This window comes from Chlorocebus sabaeus, chromosome 11 (assembly GCF_047675955.1).
Source record: "Chlorocebus sabaeus isolate Y175 chromosome 11, mChlSab1.0.hap1, whole genome shotgun sequence".
Lineage (NCBI taxonomy): Eukaryota > Metazoa > Chordata > Mammalia > Primates > Cercopithecidae > Chlorocebus > Chlorocebus sabaeus.
In genome coordinates, this window is record NC_132914.1 from 54,567,386 (window position 1) to 54,593,984 (window position 26,599).

General features: G+C 42.8%; 1 protein-coding gene across 2 annotated transcripts; it reads right to left on the bottom strand.

Annotated features, from left to right (window-relative positions):
* Nucleotides 1–2,803: 2,803 nt before the first annotated feature.
* Nucleotides 2,804–26,599, bottom strand: NEMP1 (nuclear envelope integral membrane protein 1). Of its 2 annotated transcripts, XM_008003729.3 has the most exons (9): nucleotides 26,427–26,599; nucleotides 19,496–19,620; nucleotides 17,381–17,600; nucleotides 15,944–16,016; nucleotides 11,781–11,874; nucleotides 11,205–11,319; nucleotides 10,254–10,479; nucleotides 7,926–8,099; nucleotides 2,804–7,203 (listed from the first exon to the last, which is right to left on the bottom strand). In XM_008003729.3, exons 1-9 carry the CDS (start codon nucleotides 26,551–26,553, stop codon nucleotides 7,023–7,025), a joined length of 1,335 nt encoding a protein of 444 aa, XP_008001920.1. In that variant the 5' UTR covers nucleotides 26,554–26,599; the 3' UTR covers nucleotides 2,804–7,022. The 2 variants fall into 2 exon arrangements, with proteins under 2 accessions (XP_008001920.1, XP_037852846.1); XM_037996918.2 differs by lacking the exon at nucleotides 11,205–11,319 and having other exon boundaries at nucleotides 10,254–10,342; nucleotides 26,427–26,585.

Consider the following 26,599-nt stretch of genomic DNA (forward strand, 5'->3'; position numbering starts at 1 on the left):
GCAACCAACTATACTGATCTGCCTGTGGTACACAGCGGAGTTCTCTGGACATGGGGATTTGAGTGTTAAAACTTGGAAAGTCCCAGCAAACTGGAGCCAGTGGGTCACCTTAAATTAACAAGATATGAAATACACATCTAAGTCAGCTGGGATTTTCTAATCTCCTGCTTTCTAGGCAAAACTGAAGCAACCAGAGCTTATTAGTCTTCCTGTACTCTGACTCCTGAATCTCCTTCCTTTTTCCCCCATTAACATTTCTAGACCTTGGAGGGGCAAGAGGGAACTTTTTGGGGTTACAGAAATGGTCTATATCCTGATTGTGGTAGTGGTTATACAACTGTCTCCATTTGTCAAAACTCAGCAAATTTGTACACTTAAAACTGGTGAATTCTATTGTTATGTAAATTGTACTTCAACAAAGTGGCACAAAAAAAAAAAAAAAAAAAAAAAATTCTAGGCTGGTTATGGTGACTCACGCCTGTAATCCTAACACTTTGGGAGAACGAGGCAAGCCAATCACTTTGAGGCCAGGAGCTCGAAACCAGCCTGGTCAATATGGTGAAAGCCCGTCTCTACTAAAAATACAAAAAAGATTAGCTGGGCATGGTGGCGGGTGCCTGTAATCCCAGCTACTCATGAGGCTGAGGCAGGAGAATCGCTTGAACCTGGGCAGTGGAAGTTGCAGTGAGCCGAGATCACACCATTGCACTCCAGCCTGGGCAACAAGAGCAAAATAGTCTCAAAAAAAAAAAAAAAAATTTAAAATTCCAAATCATTTGGTGCTGATTTCTGACAAATTGGGAGGGCTGCAATCTGATTAAGCCAACTCACTCATTAATTCTCCCACAGACACTAACTTTTAAAAAGATGTTACACAATAAAAAGGCAGACATTTTCAGATATGCTGAGGAAGATATTTGGTGGTAGAGGGTCTTCTTGGCTCTCATAAACTATTTGGTATTAATAACATTTATCATACTTAGACTGGACTAAGATGTGCCAGGTAACAAGCTAAGTGCTTTACATCATTGCTATTCAAAATGAAGTCCAAAGACCAGCATTATCTGATCACCTGGGAGCTTACTAGAAATCCAGAATCTTCAGGAGGATTAATTGGGAGGTCTGCTTGAGCCCAAGAGTTCCAGGCTGCACTGAACTATGAGTGTGCCACTGCACTCCACTCCAGCCTGGGTGACAGAGCAAGATTCTCTCTTAAAAAACAATTAATGCAGATTCTTGGGCACCATTGAAGATTTACTGAATCAAAATCTGCATTTTAAGAAGATCCCCAGGTGACTCCTATGCACTTTAAAGTTGGAGAACTGCTTTACACAACTCACCATCTTTTTTTATCCTCACTAAAACTCTATGATGTACATCTAGCAATTATGCTTTAAGTTTTTATTAGTTCAACCATTAACGATCACCTGTGTCTCTTATTTACCTAGTGGTAGTTATGGAAAGAAGAGGAGAAAAGATGTCATTAGTGTGCATTAATTAACATAAATTTACGTATGTTCTACATCCTGTTTTCTTCCTACTTTGCCAACTTTCTGTCTTAAAAAAAAATAGACAATGGATTTCCATGCAGTCCAAATAACTGAGATGAACTTTGGGAGGCTGAAGTGGGCAGATCACCTGAGGTCAGGAGTTCAAGACCAGCATGGCCAACATGGTGAAACCCCATCTCTACCTAAAAAACACAAAAACTTAGCCAGGAATGGTGGTGGGCACCTGTAATCCCAGCTAATCAGGAGGCTAAGGCAGGGAGAATTGCTTCAACCCAGGAGGCAGAGGTTACAGTGAGCCAAGATCCTGCCACTGCACTACAGCCTGGGTGACAGAGTGAAACTCCATCTCAAAAAACAAAACAAAACAAAAAGTAATAATAATAAAAAATAGGCAGGGTGCAGTGGCTCATGCCTGTAATCCCAGCACTTTGGGAGGCCAAGGCGGGCGGATCATTTGAGGTCAGGAGTTCAAGACCAGCCTTGCCAACATGGTGAAACCCCATCTCTACTAAAAATACAAAAATTAGCAGGGTGTGGTGGCATATGCCTATAATCCCAGCTACTCAGGAGGCTGGGGCAGGAGGATCACTTGAACCCAGGAAGCAGAGATTGCAGTGAGCCGAGATCATGCCACTGCACTCCAGCCTGGGCAACAGGAAGACTCTGTCTCAAAAAAAATAATAATAATTAATTAATTAGATGAAAGAGTTAATATGAATATTACAAAGGATTCCCAGAGCAAAGAAGATAGCCAATACATAAAATGAAAGGTACCAGACTCCTATGGTAGAAGCTGGGCCTAGACATAATTAAGGTTTTTCTTCAATACTCATAATGCTCACTATAGCCCTACTCTCTCTTCCATCCTATACAGAGCTCTTGGTAGGGATCCCATAGCTGGAGCTATAGGTCTTCCCTCCATCCCAATGGACAAACAAAAGAGATATTTTGTGCCATAAAAAAACAAAAGAACTAAAGTGTAATCAGAGTAGTTCCTTGGGCCAGGAATAACCTATATTTTGCTTTTCTATGAGACAGCATGGTAGTATAACCTGCTGCTCCTGGAAGAATACCCCTTAGAGATTTTGCATCCTGGGAAATCATTGAGTCCAAGGATGAAAGTAGACCAGTACAGACTCAGGACAGGAAGGGGTGGCTAAGAAAAAAAGGGAAATAAATGGCATGCAAAACCATCTCATTAGAAAGAGGAAACTGAGGAGTTAATTGCTGATACCTGAAAACAAGAAATCCAAACAAGAAAATAATATGTTCATTAAGAAAGACCACGACATATCTATAAAACTTTTATTAAAATTGGAATTAGAAACTATACCAAAAACTTTAAAAATACATAAGACATTGTTCTTTTTTCTTACAGAAAAGAGGGTAAAAATAAGACCCATGGCAAAGAGCCATCCCTGATAATTTTGTTCCTTTCAAACATTCATGAACATTTAAATAAAATTACAAATATTTAAACAACCCTAAGGTATTAACCACAGGCTAAAACTTGCCAGTAATTCCTTCGCCCCGCTATTTCAATATCAATTCCACAAATGTGGAAAATTACGGCAATTGTAGGCTGTAACAGCTTCTAATATTCACATTTTGAACTATTTGTTATGTTGTCATAAGAATGTACTCATGCTACAGGCAAATTCAGAGGTGATTTCACCATTTTCAAATTATCATCAAGAGTGTGAGAGGAAGATGACACACACGTGGGGTGGTATGGAAATCCAAAGCCCCACATTTTGGAAGTCTGTGACCACTCCCATCCCCCACTAAAGCTACGAGTTGGTGTTGGCATGAATCTGCTTTGCTTATTCCCAGCAGGCTCTGGCTCGTGTCACATAAGGCACAAACATCCTTTTCAAGGTAGTAACCATCTAGAATCCAACTCAATTGTAACCTGAATCCGTAAACTTAAATCACCAAAAGACATCACTGGGTCATAATTACATAGGTTCCCCTAAAAAAAAAACCAAAAAACCATTTTTGCTATGTAGAAACAGAAACAAAAGGTTTAGGTGCATTTGCCTTGTTCAATGGATATTTCATATGTTTATTAACTGATTTCAGTTAATATGTAATATGAAGGTATGATAAATGTGTCAAACTGTTCTCTTGTTTCAGATACAATTCTTGGCATTTCAATATAGGTTATTATCTCATATGTCAGACTTGAGTCCAAAGAATACCAGAAGGACATTTAATTTCCTTTCCTCCTACTTCCTTTCACTACTCAATTCAAAGAAAAGTTATGAGTACACAGCTAGGAACCATTTTTACGTAGGCATCCATCTGAGCCCATCTTTTTTTTTTTTTTCTAAAACAACAAAAAGACTAAGGACAATTACATAATGCATTCCCAAGCCTTTTATGGATATCAGGACCTGGGGGGACTATCCGGCCTATTTGGGTTCTTTCATTCACCAAAATTCTATTATACATGCCAAAGGTTAAAGGGAACACCATCAGTGAAGAGGCGGATGGGACCTAGAATGGAATCTATTAGCATAAAATGGAACAGCGGGACCAAAAAGCTATCATCAGCAAAATTCCCTTTGTAACAGACATAAAAATCATGAATTTGAGGGGAAAAATAAACTAGTTTTGGTGAGATGCAATGGCTAACAGGAATTACTTATTAGAAGGTAACAAAGTTGCTAAATTTTCCTTGTTTTTGATCCCTGTGTTCTGTTGGTCTCTTGAAGCAATCTAAGTGGGAAAGGAAAGTGAAAGAGAAATGTTTTATGCCAGCTGCCTCTTGTATTCCCATTAATGGGAGTCTCTACGTTAATGCTCTACATAATTTGGTCAGACTGATGAGAGGCAATAGATTTCCAATGCTGATGAGATCCGGAGCCCTGGAGCCCATTTATGGCTTGACATTTGCCGAGCAAGATGCTGATGTGGCAGCAAACATGGCTCCGATGTCCAGCTTACCTCATAGTTATCCCTTCGATCCTTCTTTATGAGATTGGTCTGAGAGATGAGACTGTACTCAAATCACAAGAGCTATAACTGCCGGTGAAAAATTAAATGGGGTCTTCAAGTAGTGACTGAGCCAGCAAACTAAGTGGCCAAGAGGGAGACAAGAGCAGCTCCTAAAGAAGGTTGAAGTCAAGCAATCTCCGGGTACACAGAGGATCTGAAGCATCCGGGCAGAGCCACAGGTAGGCAGGGCAAGGACACACAACACACCAGAGAAGCACCGTCCTTCACTGTCTGAGAGCAACTCTCAGGCTGCAGAACCAATTGCCATCTCCACTGTCTACAGCTCAGGTCTCCAACTACCAGACAGGGAGTAAAAGACAGTTTGATTTTACTCACCTCAAATCTAAACACGGTGGAAAAAAACTGATCTAGAGATGGAAACTATATTTCATGGGGGTTTATTAAACAGAGAAAGAGGAGAATCTTTCACAATTTCACAGTGCTTTCTCATTGAAATAAAGACATGATCAGGAAAAGTCACCCTTAGAGGCAAGTTATCACCGCCCTAAGTAGGGGAGGCACCAAAATCTCCAGAGAATCCTGAGACCACTTGCACAAGTTGAATTATTTTTTAAAATAAACTTATGCTTAAATATGCTAGGTCTCAATTTCTATAAATAAGGTAAAAAATAGTATATCTCAGAAGTTTTAATAGTTCTTTGTAGAGAGAGAACATTTTACCATGTACATAATTCACAAGGGTATAAAGGTTTCCCAATGTAAAGTTCCTTTTACCCTTCAACTGTAACCCATAGCATCTGCCCAAATACTGCTCATTTTTCACTTTCTACTATATGTCTCTTTCCTGCCAACTGAGGTAGTTGTCACTTTAGGACAGTTTAAGGCTGTGGAAAACACTGGTGGAAATAATCAACTGCCCACCTGGAGGGCAGTCTCAGAGCTGACCCTTTGGAAGTCTGCAATGGAGCCAGGCCTTTCAAAATTACCCACGCTAAATGGCTGGTCTAAAGGAGTCATTACGGCTTTTTAAAAAATCATCTGCCTTTTTCCATGATCATGGTGAGCCAGTAAGTCTGATGCTGTGCGCTTGCCATGACCATCTATTTTCCTGGCTAAAGTAATTACAGATTTTTCCAGGGTATGAGGCTGAAGACTGCAAAGAAAAAGAACCAAGTAAATGACAGACACTTGAAAATTTGCTTCCTCACAGATAACACTGCTGGTTTATAAGGCGTACTTTGCACTGGCAAAATAATCTGAAACTAATGCTACTACAACAACAGGCAGCATAAATCTCAGGTCAGAAATGCAATCACAAAGAAGTGTAAGTTCATGGAAACTTGACAGCTGAATGAGCACCCAGAGGCATGAAGATAACCTGGAGCCTATTTCCTGGCAATGCAAATTGTGGCTGCTGCATAACTACAAATTCTGTATCAAGAAACTACATAGTTCCAGGGCTTAAAAATTACCCAGATTTGGGGGGGAGTATGGGTGGTGAGAAAAGGCTGAAAGGAATGGACAGAACATGTAGACAAAGGGAGGGAAAGGAAAAGGACATAGTTTCTTGATTTCATAGCAACTCAAAGATACGTGACCCAATGACAGGAAAAATGGAGAACTTGTAAAAAGCATCCAAATCCCCTAAACAAGATGACTTCTCCTAGCTAGCAGGAATAATGCTACTCTGAACATACATAGTTCACAGGTAAGGGAACTGACCCTTCCTGAAAGGTCAAAGGCAGGGCAAGGAAGAATGGGAAGAGAAGAATACCAATGTTTTTTAAGATGGAATTGAAAGTCGAATATAATAAAAAGCCCAACACACCTCACCTGCAGAAGAGCCTACAAGCATGTTCCTAAAGGCAAATAGGACTTTCCATCATATGTATGAGAACTAAATCAAAGCTTAAAACAGCAGCTCCTGGGGCTTTAATGGATAATCCATATTAATAAATATGTAGGGGCCTAGGGGGCGTGCTTGTCACTCTAGAGCACTTGCTGGTTCTGGAACATGAGTTTGTTACGTTTTAAAAAACAAAACAATAAAAATCCATTTCCCCCCCAAAACAGTTAAATCAATAATTATTCTAAAGTCACTGAAATAAAAGCTAGAGTGAAAGAGGCTCAGATTTGTGGATTTCTCTCTGGAAGATGCAGCCTATAATCAAAAAGCATTCCTGCACTTAACAACAGTTCTTACTTTGGAGAGCCAGTGAAAGAAATGCCATGATTGAATCAACTTTCAAAAAGGAACTAGAATGCCATGCTAGCTGTGGCCATCTAATTTCTTTGGGAACATAAAAGTGGGATGTTAGCTTAACCAATGGGAAGTGAACTACCATAGTATTCACTACCTTATCCACTCTCCTTCCTCAGGGATCCCATAGAGACCTCCCAATTCCAAAGGGAGGCCTTTTTAGGCCTCTTATTTCAGTGGGAGAATTTCCACCCTATCTCACTGTTTCAAAGGGTTGAAAGCAATTGCACAACACACGCAACACGGACCAAGGCACCAAGCCAGTCCACATAAAGATAACTGACCACCACCTAGGTTAGAAAGTTGTTCTGTGTGATAGCAGGACACCGAGAATATGAGTCCTCCTCCTCAGAGGATGCTTCCTCATAGATTTCATCCTGGGCAATAATGCTCCCTAATCCATACTCCTGCTCATGGACAGAAACTTCATTCGGCGTGAGATGGGAAGAGCCTTCCACAAAGTCAGCAAATCTGGAAGAGAGAAGATAATACTCATTAGAAATATGCCTTCTGTCCTTTTTGGTTTTCTTTCAAAATAAGAACAAATTAAAGCCTTCGATATGCTCACAACACAAATTATATTGAGTCTAGCCAACATCCTTGTCCTTACTCTGGCAGGTAAATAGACTAAAGCATGAAGTTAAGGAGAAAAGGAAATCTGGGATCATAGGCCAATACCCCTGCAACTCCATCCTGCTTAATAAGCACTTGCCTATCCTTTCTAATTATGAAAGTGCCAAGGTTCCTTTAGTCATCTGTAATCCCGATAAGAGAAGATTAAGGGGCATTACACAGTTATTCACGTTTATGGCCCTATAAACTTTATACCATCATGATTCCAAATTGAATTGAAGCTTCACATACTCATTGGTATAGTTGCCCCCAACTAAAAAGTGAGTGGAGAGGAACCCTACCAACTCAGGGAGCAATGCAAAACTTTCAGAAAGGAAACTTAATATGGTACTGGAGTCTTCCCATCTTAATGCTACAATCAAAGCTAGAGTAGATAGTTCCCTGAGGAAACAGGTTACTACTTAATGTGTGATTATATATCTACCTTTCTCTTGACTACTTGAAGATTAACAGGAAAACAAAGGTCACAAGTGCATGATTCTCTAGAGGTACGATCTCTGGTAGAACTCAAGGTCACAATTACCCTGATAGATGTTTGGTATATCTGGCCAAGAGTGTACCTTTTTGGAGACTGGATTCGAGAAACAGTCTTCCAAGCAGAGCAGTCTGGACTGTTACAAAATTCTCGGAGCTCTTCTAAAGCCTTTCGGGTTTCTACCTCTCCTTGTATCCGATATTCTTCTTCTGTCAGGAGACGAGGGGGGACAGGCTTTTCTGTTGCCTTATACACCTTTCTGTGCTCACCAAAATAACATTATGAATCATTAATCAGTAATCTTACTTCTAGCTCCCTTCAGTGGGCCAAGCATATAGCAGACAGCCTGAACATTAAGAGTCATCACTCCTAAAAATTCCATAGACATCTTTAGTTATAATGAACGCCTGACATATTAGACTATGAATGACAACTCATAGGCGACAGAGCGAGACTCCATGTCAAAAAAAAAAGTGATATAATTTGCACCACCTTGTGGTAACGGGAACACATGACATTTTACTAGACGTTTTTATTTTATATAAAATGACTAGAATAAAAATATAAAAATGCCTATAGAAAGTGAAAAATTAGTCAGTATTATCCACTAATGTGAATAAACTCACTTTATTTTTCAATAAATGATAAAATACTTATTTTTTAATAGATGGGAAAATAACAAGAAAATTATAGTATAAGATTGTGGTCCTAGCCGGGCGCAGTGGCTCACGCCTATAATCCCAGCAGTTTGGGAGGCCAAGGCAGGCAGATCACCTGAGATCAGGAGCTGGAGATCAACCTGACCAACACGGAGGAACCTGTCTCTACTAAAAATACAAAATTAGCCGGGCGTGGTGATGCATGCCTGTAATCCCAGCTACTCCGGAGGGTGAGGCAGGAGAATCGCCTAAACTGGGCAGGCGGAGGTTGCAGTGAGCCGAGATCATGCCACTGCACTCCAGCCTGGACAACAAGAGCAAAACTCCATCTCAAAAAAAGGCCGGGCACGGTGGCTCATGCCTGTAATCCCAGCACTTTGGGAGGCCAAGGCAGGCGGATCACAAGGTCGAGATTGAGACCATTCTGGCCAACATAGAGAAACGCCATCTCTACTAAAAATACAAAAATTAGCCGGGCGTGGTGGCATGTGCCTGTAATCCCAGCTACTCAGGAGGCTGAGGCAGGAGAATCGCTTAAACCCAGGAGGCGGAGGTTGCAGTGAGCTGAGATTGTGTCACTGCACTCTAGCCTGGTGACAGAGCAAGACTCCGTCTCAAAAAAAAAGCCAAAAAAGATTGTGGTCCAATAATTTGATTTCCCAGATTGAAGGTATCACCTTGACTATCTATAATAGACAACTTCAGGACCTAGGAACATTCCATATTTATTTTGCAAGGTGACAAAACATGCTACGAATTACATCTTAAAATAAGACTAAGACCTCCAGAGCAATCTGAAAGCCACTGAGAAATAGTCTGAAATGGGCCGGGTGAGGTAGCTCACACCTATAATCCTAGCACTTTGGGAGGCTGAGGCGGGCAGATCACCTGAAGTCAGGAGTTTGAGACCACCCTGGCCAACATGGTGAAACCACGTATCTGTTAAAAATACAAAAATTAGACAGGCATGGTGCGCCCGCCTGTAGTCCCAACTACTCGGGAGGCTGAGGCAGGAGAATCACTTGAACCCGGGAGGCGGAGGTTGCAGTGAGCCAAGATCACGCCACTGTGCTCCAGCCTGGGTGACAGAGCGAGACTCTGTTTTTAAAAAAAAAAAAAACTGAACCCAGGAGACCTCAATGAGCATATAGTATAAAAGTGATATAATTTGTGGCCGGGTGTGGTGGCTCACATCTGTAATCCCAGCACTTTGTAATTCGAGCACTTTGGGATTGCCTCAGCATTTTAGGAACCCCTGACATTTGAGGTCAGGAGTTCGAGACCAGCCTGGTCAACATGGTGAAACCTACTAAAAATACAAAAATTAGCTGGGTGTAGAGGCGCATGCCTGTAATCCCAGCTACTCAGGTGGCTGAGGCACGAGAATCGCTTGAACTCGGGAGTGGGGGTTGCAGTGAGCCGAGATCATGCCACTGCACTCCAGCCTGGGCGACAGAGCAAGACTCCATCTCAAAAAAAAAGTGATATAATTTGCACCACCTTGTGGTAACAGGAACACATGACATTTTACTAGACATTTTTTATTTTATATAAAATGACTAGAATAAAAATATAAAAATTCCTATAGAAAGTAAAAAAAAAAAAATAGACTCGGGAAGGAACAAAGGCGGAAGTACAACACAATGACTTTTCATTAACGAAGAAGCTCCCAGGTCAACACTTCTGTATCCTCTTGCTGCAACTGCATCCCACACTGTACCTGTCAATATTAAGTTACATTGCCTTTCAGTCACCTGTAGGTGATGTACAGCCACTGAATAGGGTATTCCAGGTTCTTAGTACACAGAGCAATGATGATAATGGCAAGGGCAATATGTGGTATCTGGATGCCAGAATACATGAAACACAGGCCCATTAGCTGCAAGGTCCAGGTCAGCAGGTTGATACTTCGTTCATTCTCCAAGGGCCCATACTTGTAACACACTGCAAAACTCATGAATCCAACTGTGAGGACATAACCTATGAGAAGAGTTATCAGAAGACATTCTTTTTCATCTATACTTGGTAAAAATAATTTGTGTGGGAAGCAGTAGTAAATTTACTATATAGCACCAATTGAACCGGGAAATCAGATTTTTACTTAACTATTCACACTTTTTTCTTAGAATACATTTCTCTAAGTTTCTATCCTTTCTGCTGTCCTAAATTTATTCGGTTCAAACAGAACATTAAAGTTATATGTCAAACAACCCTGAAATAGTCTATTTTAAAAACCAATATATGGAAATCCAGATTAATCACCCCTCAAAGGATAAATCAAAGGTTACTATCTATAGGACCAAGGATTTTTACTTTGTAAATAAAATCTACAGCAGTTCATTCAGAAATGAAGGAGAAAAAAATTTACTGCAGAGTCCTTTACTTAAGGTCCCCAAGTATATTTAAAATATGATTCCATTAATAAGGTCCATTTACAGCTTTTCAGAAAGATGTTTACTGTGTAAAGAAAGGTATATTTATGAATACCAATAAATGAACATCTTCTCCTTAACAGTACCATTCTAATTTAAGAGAAGGTGATAATCGTAGAGGGGTTAGAAGTAAGTGAAAAACTATGATTTTTAAAAGTCTTAAAAAATGACATGAACTATTAAATCCCATAAGCAGGTAAAATTTTTTCATGATTAAATTAACTGAAACAGCCTATAAACATACAAAAGGAAAGCAAAACCGACAACACTTACTTAAAAGATACTGCCAGTAACACCTCCAGATCTCTTGTAAATTTTTAAAAACTAGTTGAATGAGGTACAGAGAAAAAGACCAGCCTCCCACCAGGATGACGTAAATGGGACTTTTCTAAGACAGAGAGTAGAAGTGAAAGCAAAAAGTTACAACAGGCTTTCCATACATAAAAGAAGCAAAATGGAACTATGATTTTTTTTTTAAAAAAATTCAACCTACTCAAAATGCACAAAAAACACTTCTCTTAAAAAGATGTCCTTTATACTTAAAATGGTACAGTCTGCAAGGAACACTGGGAAGATGAGATGTTAAATAACTTAAAAGCCTGGCTATATAATTAAAAAACAGGAAGGAGACTTTAACCCCACTCCGAGCACAGGATTTTATATAAAAAGAAAGAATTTGTAATCAGGCTCCAAGTTTCATCGTGGAAAGTACCTTTCTGAATCAAGGAGAGTAGGACATTGACTCATCAGCCATCAATACACATTTTCAGTTTTCTAAGATTACCCAGGAAAACAGTCCTTCAGCTATCCAAATTCATTCTAGCTGCACATGAAGATTCTGATACTTACCTTAGGCATAAACTTAGATAGTATAAAAATGATGATTAGTAGAGAGGCCACAATTCCCACACTCATCCCAGTGGAGTAGTAGAAAATTTGACTTCTGCAGAAAAAAAAATGTATTTCATGACCATATGTATATATTTCATACATAGTACTGTTGAAACTAGGACAACTAACCTAGCCAAAAGATTTTAAAAGGTACAAGATTAGAGCAGTACAAGCAAACATCAGAAACATTTCCAATTTGGTTCCAGACCACTGCAACAAACCAAATACTGCAACTGCAATAAGTCAGTCATACAAATTTTTTGGTTTCCCAGTGCATATAAAAATCATGTTTACCCTATATTAGAGTGTATTAAGTATATAACAGTATTATGTCTTAAAAATATATATTCCTTAATTAAAAATGCTTTGCTAAAAACTGCCAAAGATCATCTACGCCTTCAGTGAGTCATCATTTTTTTGCTGGTGGAGGGTCTCACTTCCATGTTGATGGCTGTTGACTGATGAAGGTGGTAGTTTCTGAAGACTAGAGTGACTGTGGCAATTTCTTAAAATACAATGAAGTTTGCTGCACTGGCTCCTCCTCCTTTCATGAAGATTTCTCTAAAGCATGCAATACTGTCTGATAGCATTTCACCACAGAACTTCTTTCAAAATTGGAGTCAATCCTCCAACAGCATTAACCCTTAACAAGAGGATCACCCCTCCTTTGAAGCTAGGCACTGACTTCTCTCTCACCATGAAAGTCCTCAATGGCATCTTCTTCCAGTATAAGGCTATTTTGCCTACATTGAGGAGCTCTTTAATTGTAGCCACTTTCAACAATGATCTTAGCCAGATCTTCTGAACAACTTGCTACAGCTTCTGTATCAGTGCTTGCTTCATCCTTTTTTTTGTTTTGTTTTGTTTTTCCTTTTTGTGGAGAACGGGGTCTCGCTATATTACCCAGGTAGGTCTCGAACTCCTGGGCTCAAGCTATCCTCCCGCCTCTGCCTCCCTGAGAGCTGGGATTACAGGCATGAGCCACCGCGCCTGGCCCATCTTTTTTTTTTTTAAGACAAGGTCTCACTGTGTTGCCCAAGCTGGGGTGCAATGGTGTGATCACGGCTCACTGCAGCCTTGATCTACTGGGCCCAGGTGATTCTCCCACCTCCGCCTTCCAAGTAGCTGGTACCATGACTGACTTTTTTGTATTTTTTGTAAAGGCAGGGTTTCACCATGTTGCTCAGGCTGGTCTTGAACTCCCTGGGCTCAAGTGATCTGCCCGCCTCAGCCTCCCAAAGCGCTGAGACTACAGGCATGAGCCACCACGCCCAGCCTACCTTGCACTTTTATGTAATGAAGACAGCTTCTTTCCTTAAATCTCATGAACCAAGAACCTTCCTTCACTAGCTGTAAACTTTTCTTCTGAGGCTTCCTCACCTCTCTCAGCCTTCACAGAATTGAAGAGAGTTAGGGTCTTGCTCTGGATCAGGCTTTAGCTTTAAAAAAGTTGTATCTGGTTTAATCTTCTCAACAGCCAACTAAAACTCTCTTCATATCAGCAATAAGGCTGTTTCACTTTCTTATCACTTGTGTGTTCCCTGGAGTAACACTTTTAATTTCCCTCAAGAACTTTCCCTTTGCATTCACAACTTGGCTAACTACTTGGGACAAGAGGTCTAGCTTTTGGTCTATTTTGGCTTTTGCTGTCCTCACTAAGCATAATCAGAGAGATGTATGACTCTTCCTTTCACTTGAAGACTTACTATCTACTCTAAGGTTATTAATTGGCCTAGTTTCAATATTGCTGTTTCTCAGGGAATATGGAGGCCCAAGAAGAAGGGAGACAGGGGAATAACCAACTGGTGGAGTTGTTAGAACACCCATGACATTTACTAAGTTCACTGTCTAATATGGTTTGGCTGTGTCCCCACCCAAATCTCATCTTGAATTGTAGCTCCCATCATTCCCACATGTTGTAGGAGGGACCTGGTGGGAGATAATTGAATCATGGGGGGAGTTTCCCTCATACTGTTTCTCATGGTAGTGAATAAGTCTCATGAGATCCGATGGTTTTATAAGGGGGTTCCCCTTTCACTTGGGTCTCATTCTCCCTTGCCTGCCGCCATATAAGATGTGCCTTTTGCATTCTGCCATGATTGTGAGGCCTCCCCAGCCATGAGGAACTATGAGTCCATTAAACTTCTTTTTCTTTATAAATGATCCAGTCTCTGGTATCTTTATCAACAGCATGAATATAGTGTCTTACATGGACATGTGGTACCCCAAAATAATTGCAACAGCAGCATCAAAGATCATTGATCATGGATCACCATAACAGTTATAATCATATGAAAAAGTCTAAAATATTATAAGAATTACTAAAATGTGACACAGAGACCCCAAGTGAGCACATGCTATTGGGAAAATGGTGTGGTAGACTTGCTCGACCCAGGGTTGCCAGGAACCTTCAATTTGGAAAGAAATGCACTATCTGTGAACCACAATAAAGTACAATAAACTGATGTGTGCCTATATTTGCCCAAAACTTGAGGTCAGAGAACTGTAGAGACTGACGCTATGTAGTTACTATCAGATTATGAAGATTAGTATTCAAGGGCTTCCCTCATATATTTCCCAATAATGAGCCTCTGTGTAATGTCCTATTCCCATCTCCATCATCTCTCCCAACCCGATTATTATTATTTTTTCTTTTCTAAGACAGGGTCTCACTCTGTCACCCAGGCTGGAGTGCAGTGGTGCGATCACAGATCACTGCAGCCACAACCTCCCGGGCTCAACTGATCCTCCTACTTCAGACTCCCAAGTAGCTGGGACCACTGGCACGCACAACCAGGCCTGGCTAATTTTTGTATTTTTTTGTAGAGGCAGGGTCTCACTATGTTGCCTAGGTTGGTCTCAAACTCTTGGGCTCAAGTCATCCTCCCCTCTTCAGCCTCCCAAAGTGCTAGGATTACAGGTGTGAGCCACCACAACCAGCCCCCTATTCCAGATTTTTTTCTACCAGTTATTCCTCCCTCACTGTTTCTCCCAGCATCCCCAAAACAAGGAACAACTTCCAGCAACCCCACTCCAGCCCAACTTCAAACTCCAATTGTTAATCTTTCATTCACTATTCCACAAATACTTTTTACTTGTATACAAACTTAATGCTGATTTTACCTTCACTCAATGTTTATTTAGTTACCTATATATTTTCTTCATATTTGTACATGTCAGTCTCACCTGTCTTAACTAGTAGGTTCTTAAAGGAAGAAAATGAATAAGCACTTTTTATTTTTTTGAAACAGGGTCTCCCTCTGTGGCCCAGCTTGGAGTGCAATGGTGTGATCTCGGCTCACTGCAACCTCCGCCTCCAGGCTCAAGCAGTTCTCGTGCCTCAGCCTCCTGAGTAACTGGGATCACAGGCACATGCCACCACACCCAGCTAATTTTTGTATTTTTTGTAGACACAGGGTTTTACCATGTTGCCCAGGCTGAGCAGTTGATATTTGTCTCTTTTTTTTTTTTTAAAAACAGTCTCGCTCTGTTGCCCAGGCTGGAGTGCAGTGGCGCGATCCTGGCTCACTGCAAACTCCACCTCCCGTGTTCACACCATTCTCTTGCCCCATCCTCCCAAGTAGCTGGGACTACAGGCACCTTCCACCACGCCCGGCTAATTTTTTTGTATTTTCAGTAGAGATGGGGTTTTACCATGTTAGCCAGGATGGTCTCGATCTCCTGACCTCGTGATCCACCCACCTCGGCCTCCCAAAGTGCTGGGATTACAGGCGTGAGCCACCGCGCCCAGCCGATATTTGTCTCTCTACGTCTGAACAAAATGAAACTCATCAACCCATGGACCTGTAAAGATGACACCTTAACACATTACTTCTAGCAATGGAAAGGGTGATGATGTTCCATTTCACTGTATTGGCTAACTCCTATCAACCTAATGATAGGCCAACCTAATGTGGGAATTTCATTACTGTCAATATTGTTCAAATAAGAAAAAACAAAAATCATAATTCACATTAAAGTATTTTTTAAACTATCAAAGCAGGCAACAGCCAAGCCATAAAGATCTTGGAAATGGGAATGGCAGTACTTAATAGTTATTATAAAACCCAAGCAGGATAGGTATGAGCCGTGTCATTCTACACACTAGCCTTGGAACCTACCTGCTCAGCAAGTCTCCACAAAAAAATAGCATAAGTCCAAGAAGGAAAACAAGAAAGAGTTTGGGATCAAATCCTGAAATAAATAAAGATTTTTGCTTAATAAGGGAACAAAACAGCTTAAGGCATTATAGAATAAAAGACAATGTTGGCACTATTGGTCAGCTACGGTAAAAATAAATGCGAACAGCCCACCTAAAAAGCATTTAAATTCCACCTAAAGCCTGGGCACCCTTCCAGTGTATAATTAGGTCTCTGTCTAACCTGTATTTGCCTGATGATCTTACTTTTATTTCGGCTAAGGTTAAAAGAAACTCAAGCTTCGTTTTGGACAAAGCTAGACACAGTACCATCAGCAATTCATGCAATCACCCACTAGGGGTCTCTATCACTCTGGCTTTCAAGCTTTAAGTCACTCACAGTCATGGAACTCAGCAGATTTGCCCAGAACTCCCAGAACTGTGGGTCAGGGCCTTGTGTTGTTCTCTAACTGGCCGCTTTTCTTGCCCAACAATACCACCTACTTCCCTTTGCTACAGAGCACTGTGCTGGAAAAGCCTACACGCAAATACATCTCACTCAGGACCAGGGGGCCCTTGCAAAGGCCCCTCAGTGGCATACCAGATACTCCCACAGCTTTCACATTCAACAGCTCTACGGGAGGCCCACAAACAGAACAGGAGCAGCAGGAATCAGTAAATGTAGAAGGAACGTCAAAAAACAAGCCAACCCTACATAACCAAAGAACCCTAAGACAAATGGAAGGGTACAACCTATTTCATACTAAACCTAGAAACATTTCTACTACTTACAACATCCCAGGACCCTGTGAAGTAACCAAGGGGAAACAAAGTCAGAGAGAATTCAAGAAGATCCATCTTCTCTGAAACTTTCTCAGTCATCTTCAGAAAAAACTTCTCCCAGTTCCACTAAGTAAGTTTTAAACTGCAGTGGTCTTCATCTTTATTTATAGTTCCATGAATACACTTTTTACTTGTGAATGATTAATATTCAATTTTACCTTTCTTCAATTTTTATTAACCATTCATGTCTTTAAATATAGGCATGTACACATCGGATAGTTACCTTTGTCTAGAAGTGTCCAGAAAGCAGAACACATCTATCTGATTTACTCTAACAGTATTTGGCATATATGCTCAGGGCCATTAGCAGCATATTGTAATTATGAATAAAAGTCTTCACAGTTCCAGGTAAGGAAGTACTCAGAATTTCCTGAGGTGGAGTTTCAATTCTAGGCCTAAAGTGTCTGATATGGGGTGAAGTCTCCATGAACCTTGCAGAGCAGTGGTATACTCAGGGTTATAATCAGAACCCAACTGGAGATGTCTTGGGCTGACTTCTCAGTCTCACTAATTATACCCTTCAGAACTCAGTCCTTATCACTACAGAATCCATCAGAAAAACAGAGGTGAGACTTACTCCGGATCACAATGACACTGTACTTGGTGTCCTTCTCTATAATTTCAACTTTAAGGCAGGTTTTCGTGCTGTATAGACCCACGTTAACATAGGTGTCATTCAATTTCTCCTTTAAAAAGGAGGAAAAAAAGTTCCAGATACTAAACTGCTCTAGCTCCTTCAGTTTATCCTCATTCTCCACCTGCGTGACTCGAATCAATTTGGAACTATTTACTCGGATCTGTAACACAAATAAAATCAGGATGAGAAAAAAGGAAGTAGGAATTTTAATTTTTCACAAATACAATTTTTTTAAAACCCTCAGAGTAAACAACTAAATCAGTAATAGTGTCAGTTTTCCACAAGGCTTATCAGAAATATAGAAATACAGAGGCTAAAACATAATTGGGCAAGTAACACTGCACATGTTAGAGAGACAGCTGTTAGAATACCTTCTTATTAACACGACCTGAATCTACTATTAGGTCGTTCTGACCTAGAACGTAGAACATAGAGGAAAAAAGACTTCCAAGCTGAAAGAGTTATCGATACAGCTATTTATTAGAGATCACACAGAGCAAAGGTCTATAATATTAAGAAAATTGCCAGGCATAAACTGCCCCAGAAAACTAAAAACGTTTTCCATAATGACAGGCTCAGTTCAATCCATTGTCACAAGTCACTGATTATGAGTAAATGTTGGTTATAATGTGCCCCAGATGGAGTATCACTTTTTATCAGATAATTTTTTTTTTTTTGAGACGGAGTCTTGCTCTATCGCCCAGGCTGGAGTACAGTGGCATGACCTCGGCTCACTGCAACCTCCGCCTCCTGGGTTCAAGTGATTCTTCTGCCTCAGCCTCCTGAGTAGCTGGGACTACAGGGTGCGTGCCACCACCCTCAGCTAATTTTTGTATTTTTAGTAGAGACAGGGTTTCACCATATTGGCCAGGCTGGTTTCGAACTCCTGACCTCAAGTGATTCACCCGCCTCAGCTTCCCAAAGTGCTGGGATTATAGGCATGAGCCACCGTGCCCAGCTTATCAGACTTTTTTTAAAATAATTTTTTAAAAAAATCCACAAGTCGGTCAGGCACGGCCCCCAGCTACTCAGGAAGCGGAGGTTGCAGGGAGCTGAGGTCGTGCCACTGCACTCCCGCCTGGGTGACAGAGCAAGACTCCGTCTGAAAAAAAAAAAATCCACAAGTTCACCCTGTTTTTGATGTGAACAACAAATGCCCTTATCAGTAACTATGCTTATAACAACTACGACATTTCTGAAAGGACTCATTTTGTTCAATCACTGTTACTGCCAGACACTCCTGTTTGCCAGGTGACTTAACAGTGTTATGAAACAAATGAGACCAAAGTCATTCTTCAGCTCTGGGGGTTTATGAAATGCCTCATGTAGAATCAGAATAGGAACAGCGGGGCAAAAGAGTTTACATCCTGACAGGCACATAACAGTTTCCAGCCCAAAGAAGGCATAAGGCCTTTAAAAAGAAAGAGGAGGGCTGGGTGTGATGGCTCATGCCTATAATCCCAACACTTTGGGAGGCTGAGGCGGGCAGATCACTTGAGGTCAGGAGTTTCAGAGCAGCCTGGTCAACATAATGAAACCCCATCTCTGCAAAAAATACAAAAAAATTGGCCAGCTGTGGTGGCATATGCCTGTAATCCCAGCTACTCGGGAGGCTGAGGCAGGAGAATCGCTTGAACCCGGGAGGCGGAGATTGCAGTGAGCCAAGATGGTGCCACTGCACTCCAGCCTGGGCAACAGAGGGAGACTGCCTCAAAAAATAAAAAATAAAAATAAAAAAAGCAAGAGGGGTGTGTGTGTGTGTGCACACACACTTACTGCAAAATGAAGGACAAGAAAATGAAGCAGTTTCTTAGGGAAAAGGAAAGGAAGTTTACCCTGGAATACTGTAATCTACTTGAGGGAGCAGAGGGGAATACAAAGTAGGCATAAATGCTTATTGATGAAAACACAACTCAGGATAATCTCAACCCTAACAAGATTGTTAACATTTTTTTTTAAGTATGTGAAAGGGAGAAAAGTGTCAAAATACTCATTAATCACCGACAGACAGAAATTTACAGAAGCTGCCCCTGCCAGAGAATTCCAAGTTATTACCTGTATCCGTGTCCATATATCATGCCATTTTGGAATAAGCACATTTGTGTAACAGAATTGTTGGCTGGCACGCTTTTCAAACACTTGGGATTCCTGAAGCATGACCACATTTACATCAATTTCAGCTTTATGCAAAGAAAGGAAACAAGAATTAAACATAACAAGCTAATAACTATAACTCATTTCATGAAAAAGATTAAACTAACCACTTTCCTAAACTTTGGGTTAAAACATTAGCCAGACTGAGAAATAAGGGAAAAAACTGAGAAGAAAGAAGAACTAAGGCAGAGTCTTATTTCTGTTGTTTAATTATTTAAATATTACACAGTCATTCAGTCAGACAAGTAATAATAAAAACTACTATTAAGTACTTATTAAGACAGTATGCTGCCAGGCGCAGTAGCACATGCCTATAATCCCAGCACTTTGGGAGGCCGAGCTGGGCGGATCACCTGAGATCAGGAGTTTGAGACCAGCCTGACCAATATGGAGAAACCCCATCTCTACTAACATACAAAAACATTAGCCAGGCGTGGTGGCACATGCCTCTAATCCCAGCTACTCGGGAGGCTGAGGCAGGAGTATCGCTTGAACTTGGGAGGCAGAGATTTCGGTGAGCGGAGATCATGCCATTGCACCCCAGACTGGGCAACAAGAGCAAAATTCCGTCTCAAATAAATAAATAAATAAATAAATAAATAAATAAGACAGTATGCTGTCTCATTTAATGCTCCCAACAATGCTATGAGGTAAGCACTCTCATAATCCCTATTTCATAAATGAGGAACGGATGTTTAAGAAAGATTAATTTTATCCAAAACCACACAAGTAGTAAATAGCCTATCTGAGATTCACCCCCAGGTCTGACTATGGTCTAGATATACTTCCTGTCCTATAAAGGAATAGTTAAAGTAAGCTAAAATACTCCATCTGTTGATTTTCTCTATCCCTTTCCTGAGTGGAACAGAATTGGCAAGTTTTTTCTTTTTTTTGAGACAGGGTCTGGCTCTGCTGCTCAGGCTGGAGTACAGTAATGTGATCATAGCTCATTGCAGCCTCAAACTCTTGGGCTCAAACAATCCTCCCACTTTAGCCTCCCAAGCAGCCAGGACTACAGGTACACGCCACCACACCCAGCTAGTTTTTTTTTTTAGAGAGACAAGGTCTTACTAGGTTGCCCAGGCTGGTCTTGAACTCCTGGCCTAAAGCAATCCTCCCACACTGGCCTCCCAAAGCACTGGGATTACAGATCTGCCACCACACCCAGTGAGCATTTTTTTTTTTTTTTTCAGACAGGGTCTCCCTCTGTCACCCAGGCTGGAATACAGTGGTGCAATCTTGGCTCACTGAAACCTCTGCCTCCCAGGTTCTATCGATTCTCCCACCTTAGCCTCCTGAGTAGCTGGGATTACAGGCATGAGCCACCTCAACTGGCTAACTTTTTTTTTGTATTTTTGTAGTAGAGATGGAGTTTCACCATGTTGGCCAGACTGATCTAGAACTCCTGGCCTCAACTGATCCACCCACCTCAGCCTGCCAAAGTGCTGGGATTAGAGTCGTGAGCCACCACGCCCAGCCAGCAATATTTTTAATATATAGTACTTTAGGAGGATACTAAAAGATTTCAAGGTTGTTTCCTTCCAGCTGTTTTGTCTCACTTCAAGTTTTAAGAGCAGGCAATGATTATATGCAGTCCCTCTGATATACCAAAACAGATGATTCTCCTCTCAATTTCTATTTAGTATCAGCTAATTCAAGGTTTAAAAGTGACCACTGTCCAGCCGGGCATGGTGGCTCACACCTGAAATCCCAGCACTTTGGGAGGCCAAGGCAGGCGGATCACTTGAGGTCAGGAGTTTGAAACCAGCCTGGCCAACATGGTGAAACCCCGTCTCTACTACAAATACAAAAAACTCAGCTGGGCGTGGTGGTGGGCGCCTGTAATCCCAGCTTCTCAGGAGGCAGAGGCAGGAGAATCACTTGAACCTGGGAGGGGAAGACTGCAACTGCAGTGAGCAAAGATTGCGCCTCTGCACTCCAGCCTGGGTGACAGAGCATGACTACGTCTCAAAAAAATAAATAAAATTAAATTAAATAAATAAATAAAAAGTTGGGGCCAGGCATGGTGGTTCACGCCTGTAGTCCCAGCACTTTGGGAAGTCAAGGTGAGGGGATTGCTTGACCTCAGGAGTTTGAGACCAGCCTGGCCAACATGACGAAACCCCATCTCTACAAAAAGAAAAAAGAAAAAAAATATATGGCCAGGCATGGTGGCTCACACCTGTAATCCCAGCAGTTTGGGAGGCTGAGGCGGCTGGACCACCTGAGGTCAGGAGTTTGAGGCCAACCTAGTCAACATAGTGAAACCCCATCTTTACTAAAAATACAAAATTAGCTGAGTGTGGCTGGGCGTGGTGGCTCATGCCTGTAATCCCAGCACTTTGGGAGGCTGAAGTGGGCGGATCACAAGGTCAAGAGTTTGAGACCAGTCTGGCCAGCCTGGTAAAACCCCGTCTGTACCAAAAATACAAAAAATTAGCCGGGCATGGTGGCGTGCACCTATAATCCTAGTTACTCGGGAGGCAGAGGGAGGAGAACTGCTTGAACCCTGGAGGCTGAGGTTGCAGTGAGCCGAGACTGTGCCATTGCACTCCAGTCTGGGCAACAAGGGCAAAACTCTGTCTAAAAAAAAAAATAATTAGCCAAGTGTGGTGGCACACGCCTGTAGTCCCAGCTACTTGGGAAGCTGAAATGGGAGAATGGCTTGAAACCGGAATCAAGATTGCACCACTGCACTCCGGCCTGGGCGAGACACAGCAAGACTATGTCTCAGGGGAAAAAAAAGAGAAAAAATTAAATGAAGATTTGCCCATATATTGGAATGTAATACAAGTAAGACAACATTTATAAAGAATTTTAGGCCGGGCGCGGTCGCTCACGCCTGTAATCCCAGCACTTTGGGAGGCCGAGGCGGGTGGATCACGAGGTCGGGAGATTGAGACCATCCTGGCTAACACAGTGAAACCCCGTCTCTACTAAAAATACAAAAAATTAGCCGGGCGAAGTGGCGGGTGCCTGTAGTCCCAGCTACTCGGAGGCTGAGGCAGGAGAATGGCGTGAACCCGGGAGGCGGAGCTTGCAGTGAGCCGAGATCGCGCCACTGCACTCCAGCCTGGGCGACAAAGCGAGACTCCGTCTCAAACAAAAAAAAAAAAAAAAAAAGAATTTTAATGCCAGGTGTGGGGGCTCACGCCTGTAATCCCAGCACTTTGGGAGGCCGAGGCAGGTGAATCATCTGAGGTCAGGAGTTCGAGAACAGCCTGGCCAACATGGTGAAACCCCCATCTCTACTAAAAATACAAAAAAAATTAGCCGGGCGTGGTGGCAGGCGCCTGTAATCCCAGCTACTCAGGAGGCTGAGGCAGGAAAATCGTTTAAACCCAGGAGGCGGAGGTTAAAGTGAGCTGAGATTGCACCATTGCACTCCAGCCTGGGCAACAAGAGCAAAACTCCATCTCAAAAAAAAAAAATAAAAACAAAAAAAAAACAAAAAAAAAAACCAACCAAACAACAAACAAACAAAAAACAAAGAATTTTAAATTACGTGGGAAAATTATTGTACTACAAAATCAAACGATAAAACTATCTCTGGTAACAACTGGCAGCCTCCAGGGAAGAGAACTAGAGTACTGACTGGATACAAATTATCAATTCATAAAAAATTAAAAATATGTGGAAAAAGATCAGAAGAAAATGTGCTATTTTAAAATAGATTGCTTCTGAATGGATTAACAGTGAGGTTTCTGCCTACTTCTTTATACTTAATTGTACCTTGCCAAATCATCTAAAATAAACATGCATTATTGTGGCCAGGCACAGTGGTTCATGCCTGTAATCCCAGCACTTTAGGAGGCTGAGGCGGCCGGGCGTGGTGGCGGGCGCCTGTAGTCCCAGCTACTCGGGAGAATGGGGCAGGAGAATGGCATGAACCCGGGAGGCGGAGCTTGCAGTGAGCAGAGATCGTGCCACTGCACTCCAGCCTGGGTGACAAAGCGAGATTCCGTCTCAAAATAAACAAACAAACAAACATGCATTATTTTTACAATCAAATTTCTTTTTTTTTTTTGAGTCAGAGTTTCGCTCTTGTTGCCCAGGCTATAGTGCAATGGCGTGATCTTGGCTCACCACAACCCCTGCCTCCCAGTTTCAAGTGATTCTCCTGCCTCAGCCTTCCTGAGTAGCTGGGATTACAGGTGCGCGCCACCACGTCCGGCTAATTTTATATTTTTAGTAGAGACGGGGTTTTTCCATGTTGGTCAGGCTGGTCTCGAACTCCCGACCTCAGATGATTCGCCCGCCTTAGCCTCCCAAAGTGCTGGGATTACAGGCGTAAGCCACCGCGCCCAGCTACAATCAAATTTTTCAAAAAAAATTTCCAGTAAGAAGGAACTCTCTACAGTTTGAAGTACTCCATTCTAACTTTAGGTAACGTCTGAGTTTTAGAAAGTTCTTCTCTAATTCCATGATTGCTCTTCCTAGCTGCCACCAGTCTATCAGGCAGCACTGAACAAATGTAACCCCCTGAGTTTACTCTTCTCCAAGCCAAGAAGTCTCTGTTCCTCTCCTCATTTAAAAAACTTAGAGAGAGACTGCTAATTGAGTGCTTACTATGTAGGAGCATTTTTGCCTATATTTTCTCTTTTCTTCACAACTCACTACCCCATTTATTAAGAAGTTTATTCACATAATGGCCCTTCGAATGCTATCCTGGGCCCTCTTCTAAGGATGCTGAGACCACCTTAAAGCTGTAAGGATAATCATCAAGTGGCAGCATGAGATAGGCAGGAACCAAAGGGAGAGGTGAAAGAGAGCATGGCCAAATGTGGTGGCTCACTACTGTAATCCCAGCACTTTGGGAGGCCGAGGCAGGTGAATCACCTGAGGTCAGGAATTAGAGACCAGGCTGGCTAACATGGTGAAACCCCGTTTCTACTAAAAATACAAAAAATTAGCCGGCCGTGATGGCGTACGTGCCTGTAATCTCAGCTACTTCGGAGGCTGAGGCAGGAGAATCGCTTGAACCCGGTAAGTGGAGGTCGCAGTGAGCCGAGATCGGGCCACTGCACTCTAGCTTGGGCAACAAGACAGAAATTCCTCCGTCTCAACAACAACAAAAAAAGCCGGGAAGGCCGGGCGCGGTGGCTCAAGCCTGTAATCCCAGCACTTTGGGAGGCCGAGACGGGTGGATCACGAGGTCAGGAGATCGAGACCATCCTGGCTAACACGGTGAAATCCCGTCTCTACTAAAAAATACAAAAAACTAGCCGGGCGAGGTGGCGGGCGCCTGTAGTCCCAGCTACTCGGGAGGCTGAGGCAGGAGAATGGCGTGAACCCGGGAGGCGGAGCTTGCAGTGAGCTGAGATCCGGCCACTGCACTCCAGCCTGGGGCGACAGAGAGACTCCGTCTCAAAAAAAAAAAAAAAAAAAAAAAAAAGCCGGGCACGGTGGCTCACGCCTGTAATACCAGCACTTTGGGAGGCCCAGGCCGGTGGATCACGAGGTCAAGAGATCAAGACCATCCTGGCCAACACGGTGAAACCCCCGTCTCTACTAAATACAAAAATTAGCTGGGTGTGGTGGCAAACGCCTGTAGCTCCAGCTACTCAGAAAGCTGAGGCAGGAGACTTGCTTGAACCCGGGAGGCGGAGGTTGCAGTGAGCCGAGATTCTGCCACTGCACTCCAGTCTGGCGACAGAGCGAACTCCAGCTCAGGAAAAAAAAAAAAAAGATGGTAATGTGTGTTTATGAGATACTATTATCTTTATTCTCTTGAGCGTCAACTTCCTCCAGTGGATTCTAGAAAACGTCACGTATTTTTCTGTTTTGAATTTAATAATAAGGGGGTAGAAGGAGGTTTTCAGAAACACATTTAAATTTTCTGGATTGGAGCAGAAGGGTTTCCTTTCCAGTCCAAACTTCATTATCCAGCAGCAGGTACCAAATAAGTGGAATATAATGTAAGTGGAAAGTGGAATAACTTATAATTCACTTATAAGTGGAAAGTGGAATAACTCCAGTTCCGTTCTACAGGGCTGTTAAGAGTCAAGATCTTGGAAAGGCGCAGCGCCTCACGCCTGTAATCCCAGCACTTTGGGAGGCCAAGGCGGATGGATCACGAGGTCCAGGAATTCAAGACCACTCTGGCCAACGTGGTAAAACCCCGTTTCTACTAAAAATACAAAAATTAGCCGGTAGCGGTGGCGGGCGCCTGTAATCCCAGCTACTCGGGAGGCTGAAGCAGAATTGCTTGAACCCGGGAGGCGGAGGTTGCAGTGAGCGAGATCGCACCACTGCACTCCAGCCTGGGTGACAGAGCAAGACGCCATTTGCGGGCGGGTGGGGGGTGGGGGAAGGAGTCAAAGTTTTACATGAGAAGACAGTAGAGATCACTGCATTTCTGTCAACCACATTCGTTCTGCCACCCGTGCCCTGCGTCCTGACAGAGCATAAGCTCAGATGGTGTTTGCTAATTTGCCGAATGAATGAGATGGTCCTTTTCCCGCGGCAGCTCTGCCTGCCCAGAATGGTCCCCTGGTTTTCTCTTTTAACCAAGAAACTCGAGGAGGCCTCTGCGGCGCGACAGAGCCCCCAGGATCGCTTCTCAATGAGTCTAGGCCTCCCTTCCTGTCTCCGCCAAAGGGCTTCAGGCTCCTCCCCACTCTGGGAAGCTGCCCCAGCCGGCTCCAGGGCCCAGACCCTCAGCCCCGACGCCTACTAGCCCGCCAAGTTTCTTCCACCACATTATGCCGGCGCCCCTCGGTAGAGCCACCGCCCGTCTGCAGAATAACGGCCCGCGCCCTCCAGACAATCCCTTTTCCAAAAATAACCCCCTCGGCACCCGCCCCCTTGGCAGCTGCTGCCCGGGCGGTACCTGTGCCGTAGACCAAGCAGCCGAAGAGGATCAAGAGTAGCCGCACTGTCCTACCGCCCCCGACACCCCAGCCCCAGGGCCCGGGACCAACTGCCGGCGAGACCGCCACTTTCATTCCTCCCGCCATGGTTGCCTCAAGCCGCCTCCTCCTCACGTGCCTTACCCCAGCAACT